Source organism: Oryzias latipes, chromosome 23, assembly GCF_002234675.1.
Source record: "Oryzias latipes chromosome 23, ASM223467v1".
Lineage (NCBI taxonomy): Eukaryota > Metazoa > Chordata > Actinopteri > Beloniformes > Adrianichthyidae > Oryzias > Oryzias latipes.
In genome coordinates, this window is record NC_019881.2 from 11,707,244 (window position 1) to 11,722,928 (window position 15,685).

General features: G+C 42.4%; 1 protein-coding gene across 2 annotated transcripts in view; it reads right to left on the bottom strand.

Moving 5' to 3' along the window:
• tmem178b (transmembrane protein 178B) overlaps positions 1–15,685 on the bottom strand; it is a 56,126-nt gene that overhangs the window by 1,133 nt on the left and 39,308 nt on the right. For both annotated transcript variants that reach the window (XM_023952419.1, XM_020714075.2), the window contains one exon: positions 6,145–6,282. In XM_023952419.1, coding sequence (XP_023808187.1) covers positions 6,145–6,282 — 138 coding nt within the window. The remainder of the gene's footprint in view (positions 1–6,144; positions 6,283–15,685) is intronic.

The following is a 15,685-nucleotide window of genomic DNA, read 5'->3' on the forward strand; positions in this document are numbered from 1 at the left end:
TGCTGTCACCCAATTACTTTATTTATTTATTTAGAAATTAATCAATAATGACCTGTAATTCAATAATCTAATTAATCTATTTTTCACCTAACCTATTAATTGCTGCATAAAGGCCCATTTTAATGTATTTTCATTTAAATTTGTGACATGTTGAGCAGTAAAAGATCAAAATACAACTAAAGAAGTGGCTTCTTAAACATTTATTCTAACAAACTTCCAACCTTTACTTTTACACCATAAAAAGAGGTATTTATTTCAACCTCAAACTATGAAGAAAAATAAAGAGGTGAAATTTCCCACTGTGTATCAAATGGTTCTCTTTTTGTAAAAAAAAAAATATTTAAACTAATGATTGACATAGTGTTCATTTAGGTGTCCGTTATCAGAAATTAAGGGACTTTACAGAAACAACCGTCTGACACTGTCAGGCCTCTGCGTTGTCATTTATTTTCTGATGACAGACATTTCATTGTATCTTACATAATAGTTGCAGAATAAAAATGAGATTAACAGGTTAAAAAAATAACCAGCTGATTTGTCTTTAATGAATTAATCAAGGTTAACGATAATTTGACATCCCAATAATAAAGATGGACATCTAAAAATGCATTTGATGATGTTGAAAGCTGTAGCTGTTCCCTAAAAATGTGACAACCTGACTACACTCTACAGCAGGGTTTATTTTTTTATTTTTTTTTTTTTGTCATGGCTGCATGCCAAACACATATATAAGACATATATAAAAACATAACAAAAAAACGACCCTCTCACTTTTCCGTGGGTGGTTTCTCATCCAAGCTCGGGTCCTCTACCAGAGGCCTGAGAGCTCTCCACCACTACAATGTCTGGTTGGTTCGCCATTACCATCCTATCAGTCTGGATCTGGAAGTCCCACAGGATCTTTGCCCTCTCATTCTCTACCATCTTCGGAGGTGTTTACCATTTTGACCATGGGGTTTCCTGTCCATATTCTGCACACATGTTCCTGTATATTATTCCAGCCACTTGATTGTGGCGCTCCATGTATGCTTTACCTGCCAGCGTCTCACACCCTGCAGTTATGTGCTGGATTGTTTCAGGCGCCTCTTTGCACAGCCTACACCTTGGGTCTTGTCTGGTGTGGTACATCTGAGCTTCTATTGCTCTGGTGCTCAGGGCTTGTTCCTGAGCTGCCAGGATGAGCGCTTCTAGCACTTTCTAGCCATTGGTAGGACTTCTTGATATCAGCCACTTCAGTAATGGTCTGGTGGTACATCCCATGCAGGGGTTTGTCCTCCCATGAGGATCTGTCTATAGATTCTGGTAGAGACTCAAGAAGAGCCAAACACCAACTCCTGGTTGACAGAATAGTCGCTTAAGATTACAGGTCGCGACACACCAACCTGTGCACAGCCTGAGTTGATTACAAGAAAGCCTATGACTCAGTGCCACACACATGGATTACTGAATGCTTGGAGATGGTAATGGCAGACCAACAAGACATTGTAGTGGTGGATAAAGAACAGAGGAAAGCCGTTGCTAAGCAATGGGAACATCAGGAAGAATGAACATGAGAAACTGGAGAAATACCAGGGACTCAGAAAAGAACTGGAAGAAGGATGGAAAGTGAAGATGACAGTGGTGCCTGTGGTAATTGGAGCACTCGGGGCAGTAACCCCCAAGCTGGAGGAGTGGCTACAACAGATAACTGGAAAGACCTCAGACCTCTCAGTCCAGAAAACGCAGTGCTAGGAACAGCTAAGATACTGCACGACCCTCAAGCTCCCAGGCCTCTGGTAGAGGACCAGAGCTTGGAGGAGAAACCACCCGCGGAGGGTGAGAGGGGTATTTAATATGTATATATAGAGGTGCGTGTTTACATGCACCAAGGTCACTTAAAATTTTACTTTAAAATTGACAACTTATACAGTTTGCTTAGTCTAAAATGTTTATGTATTAATAATTAAAAAAACACACAGTAAAAGTACACAATTGTTTGTGAGATGACAGGGCAGGACGTGTAAAACAAGGATATACTAGTCATGGCCTGGAATTCTGCACCAAAGTCACTTTATTCAACTTCCAAGTCGGCAACTTCTACTAGATCTTCAAAATACTGTGTTTATGTACTAATAACAAAAACGACATAGTAAGAGTACACACATTTTTGTAAAGAGATATCTTTGTTGTGTGAATTGATATTATTTTTGTAGTAATACATAATTATAAGAGCTAAGACGTAATATTATGAAAACAGAAACCATGAAGATCACATTTCATGCTCTGCTGTAAACAACTTTATGGGGCCGGCATAGCGTTTCTAAAGCGCATCTTGCCTAACCACAGCTGAGCGAACAGCGACCTCTGCTCCGTGGAAAGGGCTCAAGAAGCACGTGCCTCGCTCAGGGCAACACTGCTGCTTGAGTGGGCTCGGATCCCTCGGGGGGAACCGCAGACCCAGCAGCAGGTGCCGTGGCAGGACAGCTGGGTCAAACGGTGTGTCTCAGACTTGCTTCCAATCGAAGACGCATGCGGGCCGGCCCCAGGCCTCAATAAACTCTCCTGCTTGTCGGAATGGGCCTGCGCGCAGCAGGGCTTCTGATTTTTAAAGAGGATGTTTGATTGATCATTCTGCCTTTCAATCAAGTGAAGTATTAGATGCAGAGGATGATGATTTGCAAACAGATTCTTTTTTAAATATATTTTTATTATCCTTTTTATATATCTTTGATGGCCCACGATCTACCGTCAGAACCTTCAAATAAGCACCACTGCTCTACACTAATGCATTCCCTCTGGCAGGTTTGGTCATGGTCTAATACAGGGATGGTTTCTTCTGATGGTCTTTTTTGGTTCGGCATCTGTGAAAGAAAGTTCTCCTTAACTCCGGTTTGGACCAAATAAGAGAACACTGGTTCTCTTCAGAACAAGGGTCTTTGTTCACTTGCAGGTGAACTCTGGTGCGGTTCACTTCAGTGTACATACAGACGAACTAACCAAAGGGGGAGGGGGGTGACCTCCATGGAGGACAAAATGAAGAAGCAGAAATCATGTCTGTTGGGTAAACATGCTAGATTGAGGAGCTGCAGAAGCTTATTTACACATGATGATCAGAGGACTAGAAGAGTGAGCCGCCTTTTTTCTTCTTTGCCCCCCCCCAGCCTTGTCAGGGCCTGGTTTGGACAATTGCGCCCCAAGTGAGCAGCTGATAGAATGAGTAAAAGCAAACCATATTAGATGATGCTGTAAAAATGATCGACTGAACTTTCAAGTTATGTAATTAAGGCTAAACTGGGTCAGAAAATCCGGGCAAACATCAAGCTAGACAGATAAGAATTCTGTATAAACTGTAATAACAGCTATAGTGTAAGTGGCGCATACTTGTATAGCGCTTTTCTACATTCCCAAGCCCAAAGTGCTTTACAGACACAGCCCCATACACACACTGATGGTGGCTCCGCTGCTGAACACAACCTTCCACCAGAGGCTCAGAGGTTCAGTGCCTTGCCCAAGGACACTTCAACACATGGGCGAGCAAAGCAGGTATTGAATCCGCAGTCTTCTTATCAGAGGTCGACCGCCCTACCGCTGCTGTAGGTCGGTGTGTGCGTCACTAAGTTGTTTGCTTCTTTTCTGTTTGCCTTTTTTATCCTTTGTCTGGGTGTTGACGATTGAACCTATTGCCTCCGCCCGCCCTCCAGCACGCTGGTGAAACACGCAAGCCTTCAGTGCCCCCACCTGAGCGCTCTCTGCTGTCTTCTCAGGAGCAGCAGAAACAGTTTCTAAATTTGGCCTGGCTGTGGGAGCGCTGCAAGCACTCGGGCAGCTCGGCTGTGATTGGTCTCCTGCAGACTGACTCAGCTCATTTCTCCTGCTTTCATTACCAGGGAACATAATTGGCTTTTTAATTGCCTGTTTCCCACACAGCTGGGAGGGGATGCGGGGGGGGGGGGGGGGGGGCAGCCTGAGTCTGATGCTGATCATCATGGAGTCTGCATATGCCTCCCGCCAAACGTGTGCATCAGAGTGTGTGAGGTCCTCATCGACCGTTTGAGACACAAACTGGGACACATGGCTTCCAGACTTATGAGCTTTCCTTTCCTCTCACTCGCTGCTGATTAGTAGTTATTTCAGGAGAAGCCAAGACTGACCAGTGGGGTCTCACTGTGGGAGGAAGGCGTGTCTGTTTGTCAAGAGTCAGAAATGAGAAATGTAAAAAGACAATGAGAAGAGCAGCCTGCAGGGGGCAGCAGGCTTTAGGAATTAGTCAAAGTAGAGAGAAAGTATTAGACCCAACCCCCAACTCAATGCTTTACATGTCTCTATGCTCTGAATTCGAGGCAGGTTTATTCATGGGAGTCGTAGGTCTAATTATCTCTACAGAATTGAAATCATATAAGGACCGTAGTTGTCCCGTTGTCAGGGCCAAGTCTATCACCTGACCAGAATCCGATTGAGCATGCGTTTCACTTGCTGAAGACAAAACTGAAGGGAAAATGCCCTAAGAACCAGCAGGAACTGTAGACAGTTGCATTGGAGGCCCGGCAGACCATCACCAGGGATGAAACCCAGCGTCTGGGGATGTCTCTGCGTTCCAGACTTCAGGCTGTAAATGACTGCAAAGGATTTGCAACCAAGTATTAAAAAGTGATTGTTTGAATTATGATCATTGTTTGGTCCCATTACTTTTGGTTCCTTAGTGGGAGGCACATATTCAAACTGTTGTAATTCCTACAACGCTCACCTGATCTGGATGTCAATACCCTCAAATTAAAGCTGACAGTCTGCAGTTAAAGCACATCTTGTTCTTATCATTTCCAGTCCAGAGGGGTGTAAAGAGCCAAAAATGTTGGGATTGTGTCGCTGTCCCATTATTTATGGACCTGACTGCATTTGCAGAAATCATGCACGATTGCGTACGATTCACATAATACTTGTGTATAAACTAAATAAAATACCATAAACTGTGTAATTCTCAACCAACCAAAAATTTTGAACATCTGAACCGAATTCATGTTGAAACCCTCGACGGACATCTGTGCACATCAACGGACGCAAGAAACACATACTATGAATGACGTACATCACATATGGATCACGAACGGCCAAAATTTGATACGTGGAAAATGCGCAAAATGTACACAGTGGCTGTGTGACTTGGCCTTGAGAAGAGAGCAGATACACAAAAAGTACCTTTTGAGTATATGTGTTTTTTAATGAACTTACCATGTGTAAGAAGACAGTAGTCACAAAGATTTTACTCTTTAAGTAAGGCAAGACTTTAAACGCTTTAAATACCTTTGCAAGTACCACATGAATGTCCAATAGGTACCTCGTAGGTACAATGTAGGTATCATAGGTACCACATGAAAACTCAGTGAGTACTGTACTATAAAAGGAAGCGCTACTGAGTTTTGAAGGGGAGGAGCCCTAAACCTGACAGAGAGAATCAGACCTGATACTTCAACCTATACGTTCCTGCAGCTAAAATAAGAAAATCAATTTCAGTTCAAAATACTCTCTGTGCCTAAATTGTAGTTTTCTTGTTTAAAAAAAGAAAAAGAGCAAAAATGATTTTTAAATTACATTTATGAGAACATTAACTGATCTAAAAAAAATCTTTAAATTTATGATAAGATTTTAATGGTAATAACCGATAAAAAAGTCTCACTTTGGTCTTTCAGGAAGTCATTGTGCATTTGATCAGCAGTTTAGAAGCAAAAAAAGTGTAATTTTAATCTTAATTTATGATCTGATCCCTTTTATCTTTTTAGAAACTCAAAAGACAGATGAAATGATCTAAATTGTTTTATTTCTTTTTAACAATTCTACTCCTCAGTTCAGCACGTGTGTCTGCTGAGCTGCAGCTACACTGCACACAGTCAAATGAAGACATTTATATACTGAGTGTGCCCTGCTCAAGGACACAGGAATTGAATCATTGCACATGATCATCATGAAATACCATGAAAACATCCAAATCATTTGGCTTCTGTCCAGAGACAAGGAAGTCTTTCGCAAAACCTTATAATGCCATTTGAAATTCTTTTCCTGCCACATTTTATTGTAAAAAACATTGATTCTAATAAAAGGAAAGCACCCCTGACTCTGAGAAATGCTTCACGGGCACCAGTAGACAGTCGTCATGGCGCGGTTGTGCCTTACCTCCCATGAGGAACAGGAGCCCCGCCACATACTGCATGAGGCCCCGGTCCCAGCAGCAGCCGAGCAGGCCGATGATCCAGCCAAAGAGGATGATGGCCACAGCCATGCCCATGAAGCCCGCCGTCATCCGCCGCAAGTCTGAGACGAGAAGAGAGCAGAGGGTTAAACCTGAGAGTCATGAGGGCGGCACGCTCCACCACAGCCTGAACCGGAAGCCTGAATTCTGCTGCAGAGAAAGTTCACAAACCTGCAGCACAGGTGAGGTGGGACTAAAGTGTGATGAAATCCAAACCTCTAAGATGGTGGTATCAACAGTGTTTTTCTTATTATTAAAATTCACAATATATTGATTTGTACAAAGGTAAAAATGTTGCTTTAAGAGGCCTATACGATGCAAAATTAACCCTTTGATCATTAAAGTGTATGATCATGTTCATTCCTCATGAGAAACCCCAAAGTGGAATTTTGATCCATTCACGGCATCCCCTCCCAATCCACAAAAACAAGCAGGTTCTTAAACTCTGTTTACCCAAATAAGCTCAGTGAACTCAAAATCTATGAGGAAACTGATAACATAATATTTTTAAGTTATCGTACTTAAAAATTAAAAGTTAATCAGAACTTAGAATATTTGAATTGTCATTTAATACTTTAACTAAATTGAAACTATTACTTCTTCCTCATACCTCTCTGGGTCACAGTCCTGCCAGACCTATGGTGAGAGTAAGCCAGAGTTCTGATGCATGTAAACTCCATACAGAAAGGGGGGCTGTTCCAGGTTCCTGAGCCAGGGCCTGATCCAGGGTTTTCTTGTTCTAAGTCAGGAGCACGAACCACTGTGCCACCAGAACTTGAAGAATCTTCTCTATATGTAGGATATTTCTTTATGTATTTTAGTCCAATAAAGATATAACAAGTCAAAGTTGAATCGGTTTATAGGATTTAGGCTGACTTGACTTGGTTGCTACTTTTGAGTTCTATGATTATAAAACTTTTGAAATCATTGGACTGTTTGGGTTTACAGTGCAATGTGGCATCACAAAGTGAGGACCAGCCCCTTCCAGGAAGAGTCTGCGTTGACAGCTCCGGCCCCAGGTTAACAGACACACCCACTTTCTCAGCTGAGCTAACGGTAGTTGGCTAAACTCTTTCCGTCTATATGCACAATATGCACATCCATGTTTACAAAAGTTCAGATGTTGTTTGTGTTCGTGGGAGCCAAAGCCGGCACTTGGTGGACGTCATGAAATGGCGTCATGAAAGGAGGCAGAGTCTTAAGGCCCGTACACACCGGGACGAATATTCGCCAGGCGTTATTCGCCAGCGTTTTTCGCCACGTTTTTTGTGTTCACACCCAGGCGATTTTCGCTGACGATGAGTGGAGTGAACATGCAATTTCATTCCCTGACATTAGATGGCGCTTAATGTAAAACAGAAATACTCCTGTACACAAGGTGGCGCTGCGCAACTTTACGCTTCCGAAAGTCGCTTTTCACTCAGAAGAAGAGAGCAAGTATTTACACGCTTGTCAGAATCAAACAAAGAAAACATGAATATTTCAAGCACCAGTAGCTCCAACTGGTGCTCTGGGTCGGGGATATTTTAGAATGTCCGTCATTATTGCTTCGCGGCAGTGTAGACGCTACTTGGCGTCTATCTTCTTCGCTGGTATGTGTGCTCAGCAAGGCAGTTTTGTGTTTGAGCGCCCCCAAGTTGTGTTTTACTGTAACTTCAGAAGCTCCAGACACGTGAGCAAAAGCGCCATTCTCATTGGTCGAATAGATTTCGACGCGACGCGTCGAAAAAAAAAAACGAACCCGAGGCGTTTTTTTTTTTTGACGCTTTAACGCCTGGCGTTTTTTCGCGTCGGTGTGCACACTCACATTGGTGCCCTTTGTTTAGTCACGAGGCGTTAAACGTCGGCGAAAATCGCCGGCGAAATTCGTCCCGGTGTGAACAGGCCTTTAGAGATCGAGTCATCTTACTTACAAAAATAACTAAATAATGAATATTTGATTAAATGAGAACATCAGTGGGGGACCTTTCTGTGTAGAGTTAGCATGTGCTCCCTGTACATGGGTTTCCTCCGGGGACTCTGACTTCCTCCCACCGTCCAAAAACATGCTTCGACCGACCGGTACAGAATCAAAGATCGGCGGGGCTTTTTTCGTCACCTGTGTGAAAGCAAAGTCTCAGAGGCCATTCAATTTGCTGAGAGTGAGCACGCCTGTTTTGCTGATGAGTTTGATTGACAGATTCATTAGCCAATGGTGACATTAGTTAACCTGCCCATCTTTGATTCATAGATGGGCAGGTTAGCGTGTTAGCTTTAGCATGGCTCCTGTAGGTTTATTGTCTTCGTTCTTCAAAAATGACTGGCTTGTGCAACTTTCTTGTGGACTTTGAAGCAAGGCAACAGTGGTTGAATGCAGTTGGCATTGAATGCAGAGAACTGTCTCCTGGTGATGGGATTTGCAATGAATGTTTCACTCAGGATAGATGCTAATACTTTATCCTTATTAGCTATGATGCTAGTCATCCAACACCAGTATATATGTTTTTTTTTTAAAATTATTTGTCTGAATTAAATTATTATATATCTTTTACAGAACGATTTGTGTATGTTTAGTCTGTTTTAATGTCATAAAGTTCTTTTTACAATCTTTATGCTTTGTGGTTGTTTGTGCTAAAAAACGTCCACACTTTAGATGAGGTGCTGCAAAACAATTAATAAACTATTAACAAAGTTAATTAATACATTTGTAAAGCTTATAAGCAGTTTAGTAATATGGATTTAGAAGACCATGGTCTGACTTTAGATGTTAATAAATCTTATTAACACTTTCAGGTATTTGGAAGACATCTATAATGCTAATAAATATCTTACTAGCATCTGACACATTAATAAAGCCGATTAATTTGTTACGTTAGTTAATAAAACTTATGAACACTAAGGCTTGTGTAAGGCGTCTATAATGCTAATAAATATCTTACTAGAACCCCAAACAATAATAATACTTCTTAATTTGTTAACAAAAGTTGTTAATAAATCTTATTAAGCTTATTAACACTGACACATTTGTTAAGCACCTATAATATCAGTAAATGCATCCTTAGCATCTTAAAAACATCCTAATAATAATGCTTGCAAATGTGTTAACTAAGTAATTTAATAAACCTTATTAGACTTATTGTACTAATAAATTTCTTACTAAAACCCTATAAATTCATTTATAATGCTTGTTAATGTGTTAACAGAGCTTGTTAAGGAATCTTAATATAAAGTGTTACCTTTGTTTCGCTTTCACTAAGCATTGTAGCGGCACACATATCATATTGGGGGCCACAAACATTTCAACCCACTGATTCCAGCCTGACTCCTGAACCTCCGTGTCAGCTGATGTGAAAGCTGCTGCTCTGCTTCATCAATGAGGTGAAGATCCATCCCATCTGACCCGACTGTGTTTGTTCATCTAATCCGGCTTCTGAACACGCTTCCCCCTTTTCGGTTCCGCTCTATCGGGAGCCGAACAGACGAGGGGGATCCTGAAACATTGACATGAAGGTCTGCAGACATCAGGAGCTCCAGCTGGATCCTCCTGGTTGCTGATGGTGAATGAGTGTGGATGATAACAGTGTTCATGTGTTACAGTATCAGTATGAAGCAGGCTGCCCCCCCTCCCCCCAATGCCTTCCATTGTCCAGCTCTGAGCAGCATTTCCCTTTTAATTGAGTTTACTGCTGCGGGACCGGCGGCGCATTGAAATATTATTTAATGAAAAGGAAGCAGCTGCATGGAAACATCGATTCATTTGGAGGGAGGGGTAAAGGCAGTTTGCTGAGCTGAACGTTTTGAGCCCCAGAGCATAACCCCCCATTTCTACTGTTTGCATGGATCTCCTGTTTGAACTACATTAACATTTCCGTCCATTTCTTCCTCTAATGACACCGGCAAAATACGATCGGAAACAATCAAAATCATTCCTAAACCTCTGGGGCAGAAGCTCCATCTCTGTCTGAAAAACGGAATAATTGTTTTTAACCCTTTATAACCCAATTAAGACAGAAATCCACGTACAGTAAATATTTCTACAGATTATTGGCTTGGGTGAGTAATATACTTCATTAGACCTGCACAATAAATCAAAATGATATCGTCATCCCAATTTCACCCTATACCTGTATTGCAAAAGTAGACTGCGATAAATGGTTACCTTTAATGCTTTCACCATTAACTGTGTCATATAACTGGACGAATTGTGTGTGAAAATGCCTGACTTGCAGTTCCAACCAAACAAAGTCAATTCAGTCGCCATTTTTCCAAGATATGTCCATCGCCATGTTGGGACTAGGTGTCCTCAGTAATTCATGGTTGGTCCGTGTCGGTCTAAGTCTACGTTTCTATGGCAACCTCTCTCAAATCAGGAGTAAGCCTGTTAGAAGACCACACCCCTTCCACTGAAAGCGAGCCTAGGAAAAACTGTCAATCAAATGCTTCGAACATCCGACACACATTGAGGGGATTAAGCAGTCTCATTGAAATCAAATGATTACACTCTGTCCGCATTAATTGAGATCTTCCTCATTCCCGAAAAGTCACACCTGCTGAGAGCTGAAAGGCTTTCCATCCCTGGCAGACATGTTTCCTCACCAGTTGAGTCTTTCCAAACGCCTCTGACAGCCACCCCCCCATCTTCACCAAAGCCTGCAGGCTTTGTCTCACTGTTGTGCATCTGTTGGGGGGCACTCAGCTGGCACCCTTGATAAGAAAAACTCATCTGACTCAGCATTTTGTGACACAACATTTCCTTAATCTTTTCAGACCCAGAGTGAAGCAGCGGTCCAGAATGAGGAGCCAGAGGACACTGAAACACTGAAAAGCAGAGCTCAAGAGGACAAGATAGCAAAGGCTCTTATGGCTTTCCCTATCAGCAGCTGCAGATGCTCCGAGTGTGGAAGCCAGAGCCGCTTATGGCAGAGCTGAGGTCCAAACTGAGCCAGGTTTAGGGAGCGGACATGTTGGTTCAGGTGCAGCAACCCCCCATTTGAACCGATTCCTGCTGGGGGACGTGTCCTCGCTGCAGGAACAGAGAAGCCCTGCTTCCCTGCAAATCAAAGCCACTCAGCTCTGAGAAGCCTTTTGAAGCTTCATGACCTGGAACTGCTTCATAAATGGTTCAAAAGCTTCATGTGTTCAGACACACACTGGAAGCTTCTTGTTGGATTGTTGTTTCAGAGACTAAAACCTGCAGTAAAGGTGCTGATCTCACCTCAGAGGGGTTCTGTCAAAGGTCTCTGTGTGTATGGGGGGGGGTGTAACTGCTGCCCCTCTCCCCCATATCCATCTCCTCCTGATATAATAAACTTATAACTAATCAATTTTGAGCACAAACCACCAGTTCATGGTTGAGGTACTTTCAAGGGGATTATCCTGATCTGAACAGCGGCTCACGCCGCGGATTTCCAGTCTGCGGTGTGTTTTCATTGTGTTTCACGACTGTCAGCTAGTTTACATTGTTCTATGTTGCATCTCCGGTCCGTCCCCCCTCCCCACTGGCTCCCAGAGGAGAGGTTTGTCCTGCCACCCCCGTGTCGAGTCCTGCTCTCTTCGGTCATCCAAAACTTAAAGAAATCAGGCCGCATGCCCTCTCCTTCCTCACTCAGTTATGTAAAATCATGTTTTGGGTCATAAAAGATGTTAATTTTTGTACTCCAAAAAGAAACTTGACAGTGATATTCGTAGTATTCACGTCTATTATCGCGTGGACACGTCACCTTCAAAATAAAGTAACAATTTATTTTGAAATTACAAAGAACATGTTCATGTAGGTGCCTGTAGGATGTCCACACAAACAACACTCTGATTGATTAATTTCCTCATTTCTAGCAGTGAAGCCAGATGCAGATTATTACGGGTGAAAAAAATCCATACAATGTGCCTGCGTCTCACCTGCTTTACCCCTACTTACATTAACTTGTTGTGTAAGTGTTCGCCACGACCTGTCACCTGCAGTAGCCCTGGGAAAAAATGTTTTATGATCTTAGTATTTTGTGCCCCGTACAACTGCACCCATTTTTTGCTCGTATGATTAAGACTACATGAACGTTTCCCCAAAACACCAAGAAGAAACTTTTCCACCACCTGACGGAGCAGCACAAATCGCGTTGGGTGGGAAATGTAACTTTCCACTGCTGTCAACCTACAACCATCAGGATCAGGATTCAGTGTTTCGCTCAAAGACACTTTGGGACAACCCTGTGATCTTCAGATAAAAGGTCGACCACTCTACCTCTGTACCACGGCCGCTCTGAAGTGTAATGCGTCATTTTTAAAAAGATTTAAGGGTTTCGTAAGATGCATAGTGCTGCTGCTTTCCTGCTCGCATCTTTGATTTTTAAGGTGTTAGGTGTTGGTCAAGCTAGACTTAAGGGTCAGTTTAATGGTCAAAGGTCAAACGGGAGAGCATCACCGTGTAATGTGAGTGTGACGGGGTCTGCTGGCCTCTCAGGGGCAAACACAGACTGAAGCGGGACTGACTTGTTCAGCCGCACCTGTCAGCGTGGAGGAGCAGCCAGCAGACAGATGACCTCTCTGTCAGGAGGTCCTGCTGCCCCCCACCCCCACCGAACAGCCCATCACTGAGGGACATTTCACACAGAGAGACTGCAGAAGCGGCTCTTCCTCTTCATCCAGAACACACCTCTTCATCACCGCATGTGTGAAGCTCCAGTGTGGGAGAAAACTGGGACAAAATTCACAGCAACATACAGAAAATGCTGCTTAGCTAGTAAAGACAAATTTTATGAGAGCAAATGAGTCATTGATAAGGAGAAAAATGAATCTTAAACTTCCAATGTGGTGCTGGATTCAGGCTCTGCTTATTCTAAAGGGAAATTCAGGATCCTAATACTCAGTGGTTTGAAGTCAATTGCTGTTTCAAGCTCCAGACTGAAGATGAACTCCAGAATAGCGGCTGTACAGCCATGTTACAGTTATTATATAAATAGCAAAGAAAATAACTACTAAAGTCCAGCGGAACACTTGTTTTTTAGAAAAATACAAGAATACAAGATTCAAAATATTTTTTGAGTATTAAAAAAACAAAAAAAAACCTGCATCCACTTGTTTACAGTTCAGTTTTTTATTTTAAAAGCCTCGTTTCCACTAAGTGGTACAGTCCGGTCTGGAACGGTCCAGGTAATTTAGGTGAGCGTTTCATGCGGGGTGAAGCCAACAATAACAATGGCGGTCATCCAGCAGCTCATTTTTTTCTACTTTTGGTTCTTCGTATTTAACAAATTTGTATTTTTCTCTTTCAAGTGCAAAACTTTTCAAAGTTTTACGCTCAAAACAGTGAGTGTTACGCTTGGAATAATGGCACAAAAATCCCTCCACAGAACTCTGCTGAGAACTTCTCAGGTCAGAGTCAGGACCTGCTGGGTGTCAGTTTGACTGTTAGCAAACCCTCAGCAGAGTCTGATTTCACTAACGGATGACCAGACACAAACCAGGGCCTTATTTTAGGTTTCATTCTGAGGAGGGGGATCACGGATCTGAATATGTTGAGTTCAGATTGTGTTACGTAATGAAGCGAGATGACAGCAGCTCATGTAGAGCGAACTGTGAGCTAATTACATCACGCTGAGGGGGGGCTGGGGGGCAGCTTAGAAAGCCCCATGGCAGCTGGTTAAAGGAACTAAAGCATTTTCCTCTTTTTCCTCCTTCAGCCGAAATGACAGTTTTTTAAGCTGCTGCAAAGAGAGTGTGTGGCTAACTGGATTAACGTTAGCTGGGACTTCAGAAAGAGTGTCTGTTCATCATCTGTCTGCCAGCACACACACACACACACACACACACATTTCACAACACATGCAACTGAACCGCACCATACAAAGATGGAACCACAAGCTTACCCTCCTGTCTAACCATCCTTTAATCCCACAAACTGCTTTTCCACAGATTATGTTAATGTTTGTGACACCGACTTTACACGCTCCACTTCACAGGACTGAATACTTGCAAGATCGAACCCGACTTTTTCCGCATGTCACTTTCTGCGGGGGGTTACTTACAATCCAACTCCCTTTGCTGATCCGCACAGAAACTTTAGAGACTTTAAAAGAACAAACTTCTCATCAAACTTTACTTTAACCAGTAAAGCCGCTTTGAAAACTAAAGGAAAAGAAGAAAATCCGCATTTCCTTTAAAGTGTTTTGCACTTAACATTAGATGTCTTATGGACCGGTAGGTGTTGGATGTACACAATGTATTGTCTTTATTATCATTCTATATGCTGTTTTTAAGACAGTTTTTTTTTTTTTAACTCCGTTGACCCACACTTTGAAAACTGCTATGTTTGGGATTTTTCTCTTCTCCACATACCATCTGGAGGAAGGAGACGTCTAAGAAAACGTCTGGAATACAAACTGATAAGCTGGAACTGTGGACCAACACTCCCAGGTCTGATGCAAGACGTTTAATCCAGCGCATTGTTAACTGCTGACCTTGGATCTCTTCGATTTGTTATTCTTTTTTGTAACCAGGGCAACCAATTCTAAACAAAACAGTAGGTTGGATAGGCATCCACAGAGCTGTCGGAGATGGAGGCGTTGGACGGTTGTCTGTTTCGGCCCTCCTCGTGAGAAATCGTACAGCTTTCTGTACTGCCTGTTTTTTAATACTAGCTTGTGTTTTTAGAAAAAACCTTGACAGGACGGCAGGATTTTCCTAACCATGACCTCACCTGTACGTCGACGTGTAGGTTTAACATTTGATGGACAGGATGGAGGATTTCGCTGGTGTTCATTTTTTATTTCTGTGTTGCAGATTTTGTAGTTGTTTCAGGACAGTTTCACTAAACACTTCTACATTTAATACTAAAAAATAAATAAAAAATAAAGTGTGCCAAAAAAAGTAAACTACCATAATGACTCCACCCACTGTGGGCAACCTGGGGTTGAGGTGCATTGTGGGAGTTCATTTTTTCTGTTTCTGCTCTAGACTGAGGTTGTGTTTTTTGTGTTCTTAGATTTTGTGTTTCAAGACTCTTGAAAAGTTTGAAATAGAGTAAACCCTCACACACGTACACAAACCCTCACAAACACAGAAACACACATCCCCACACAAATAAAATCTGAAAAATCTTTTAGCTACAAAGCAGAGACTAACTATTTCAGGAAACTCCCAACTGCTACAGAAAAACTGGATATTGGTAATTCAAAGCCTAAGCTTCCAGGGACTTCTGCAAAGCATTATGGGTGAGGAAGTTGAATCGCCGATTAGCGTGAACTAGGTGCAACTGTATTTCCTTCAGGTGACAGGAATAGACAATCAGCTGATATTTCTTTTGAGGACATATCAGGAGTTGATTGCTACTTATAGCTGTGGTGTCTGTCAAGAAGCCCCACCTTCTTTTAACTTGCCCCCGCCCACTTTAAAACATGAACACATTTCAAACACATAGAGCTGAGATCACTCTAGTTTAGTGATTCAGCTGACCTCACTGTGTTACAATGAATGTGTTAACCTCCTTAAATAAAT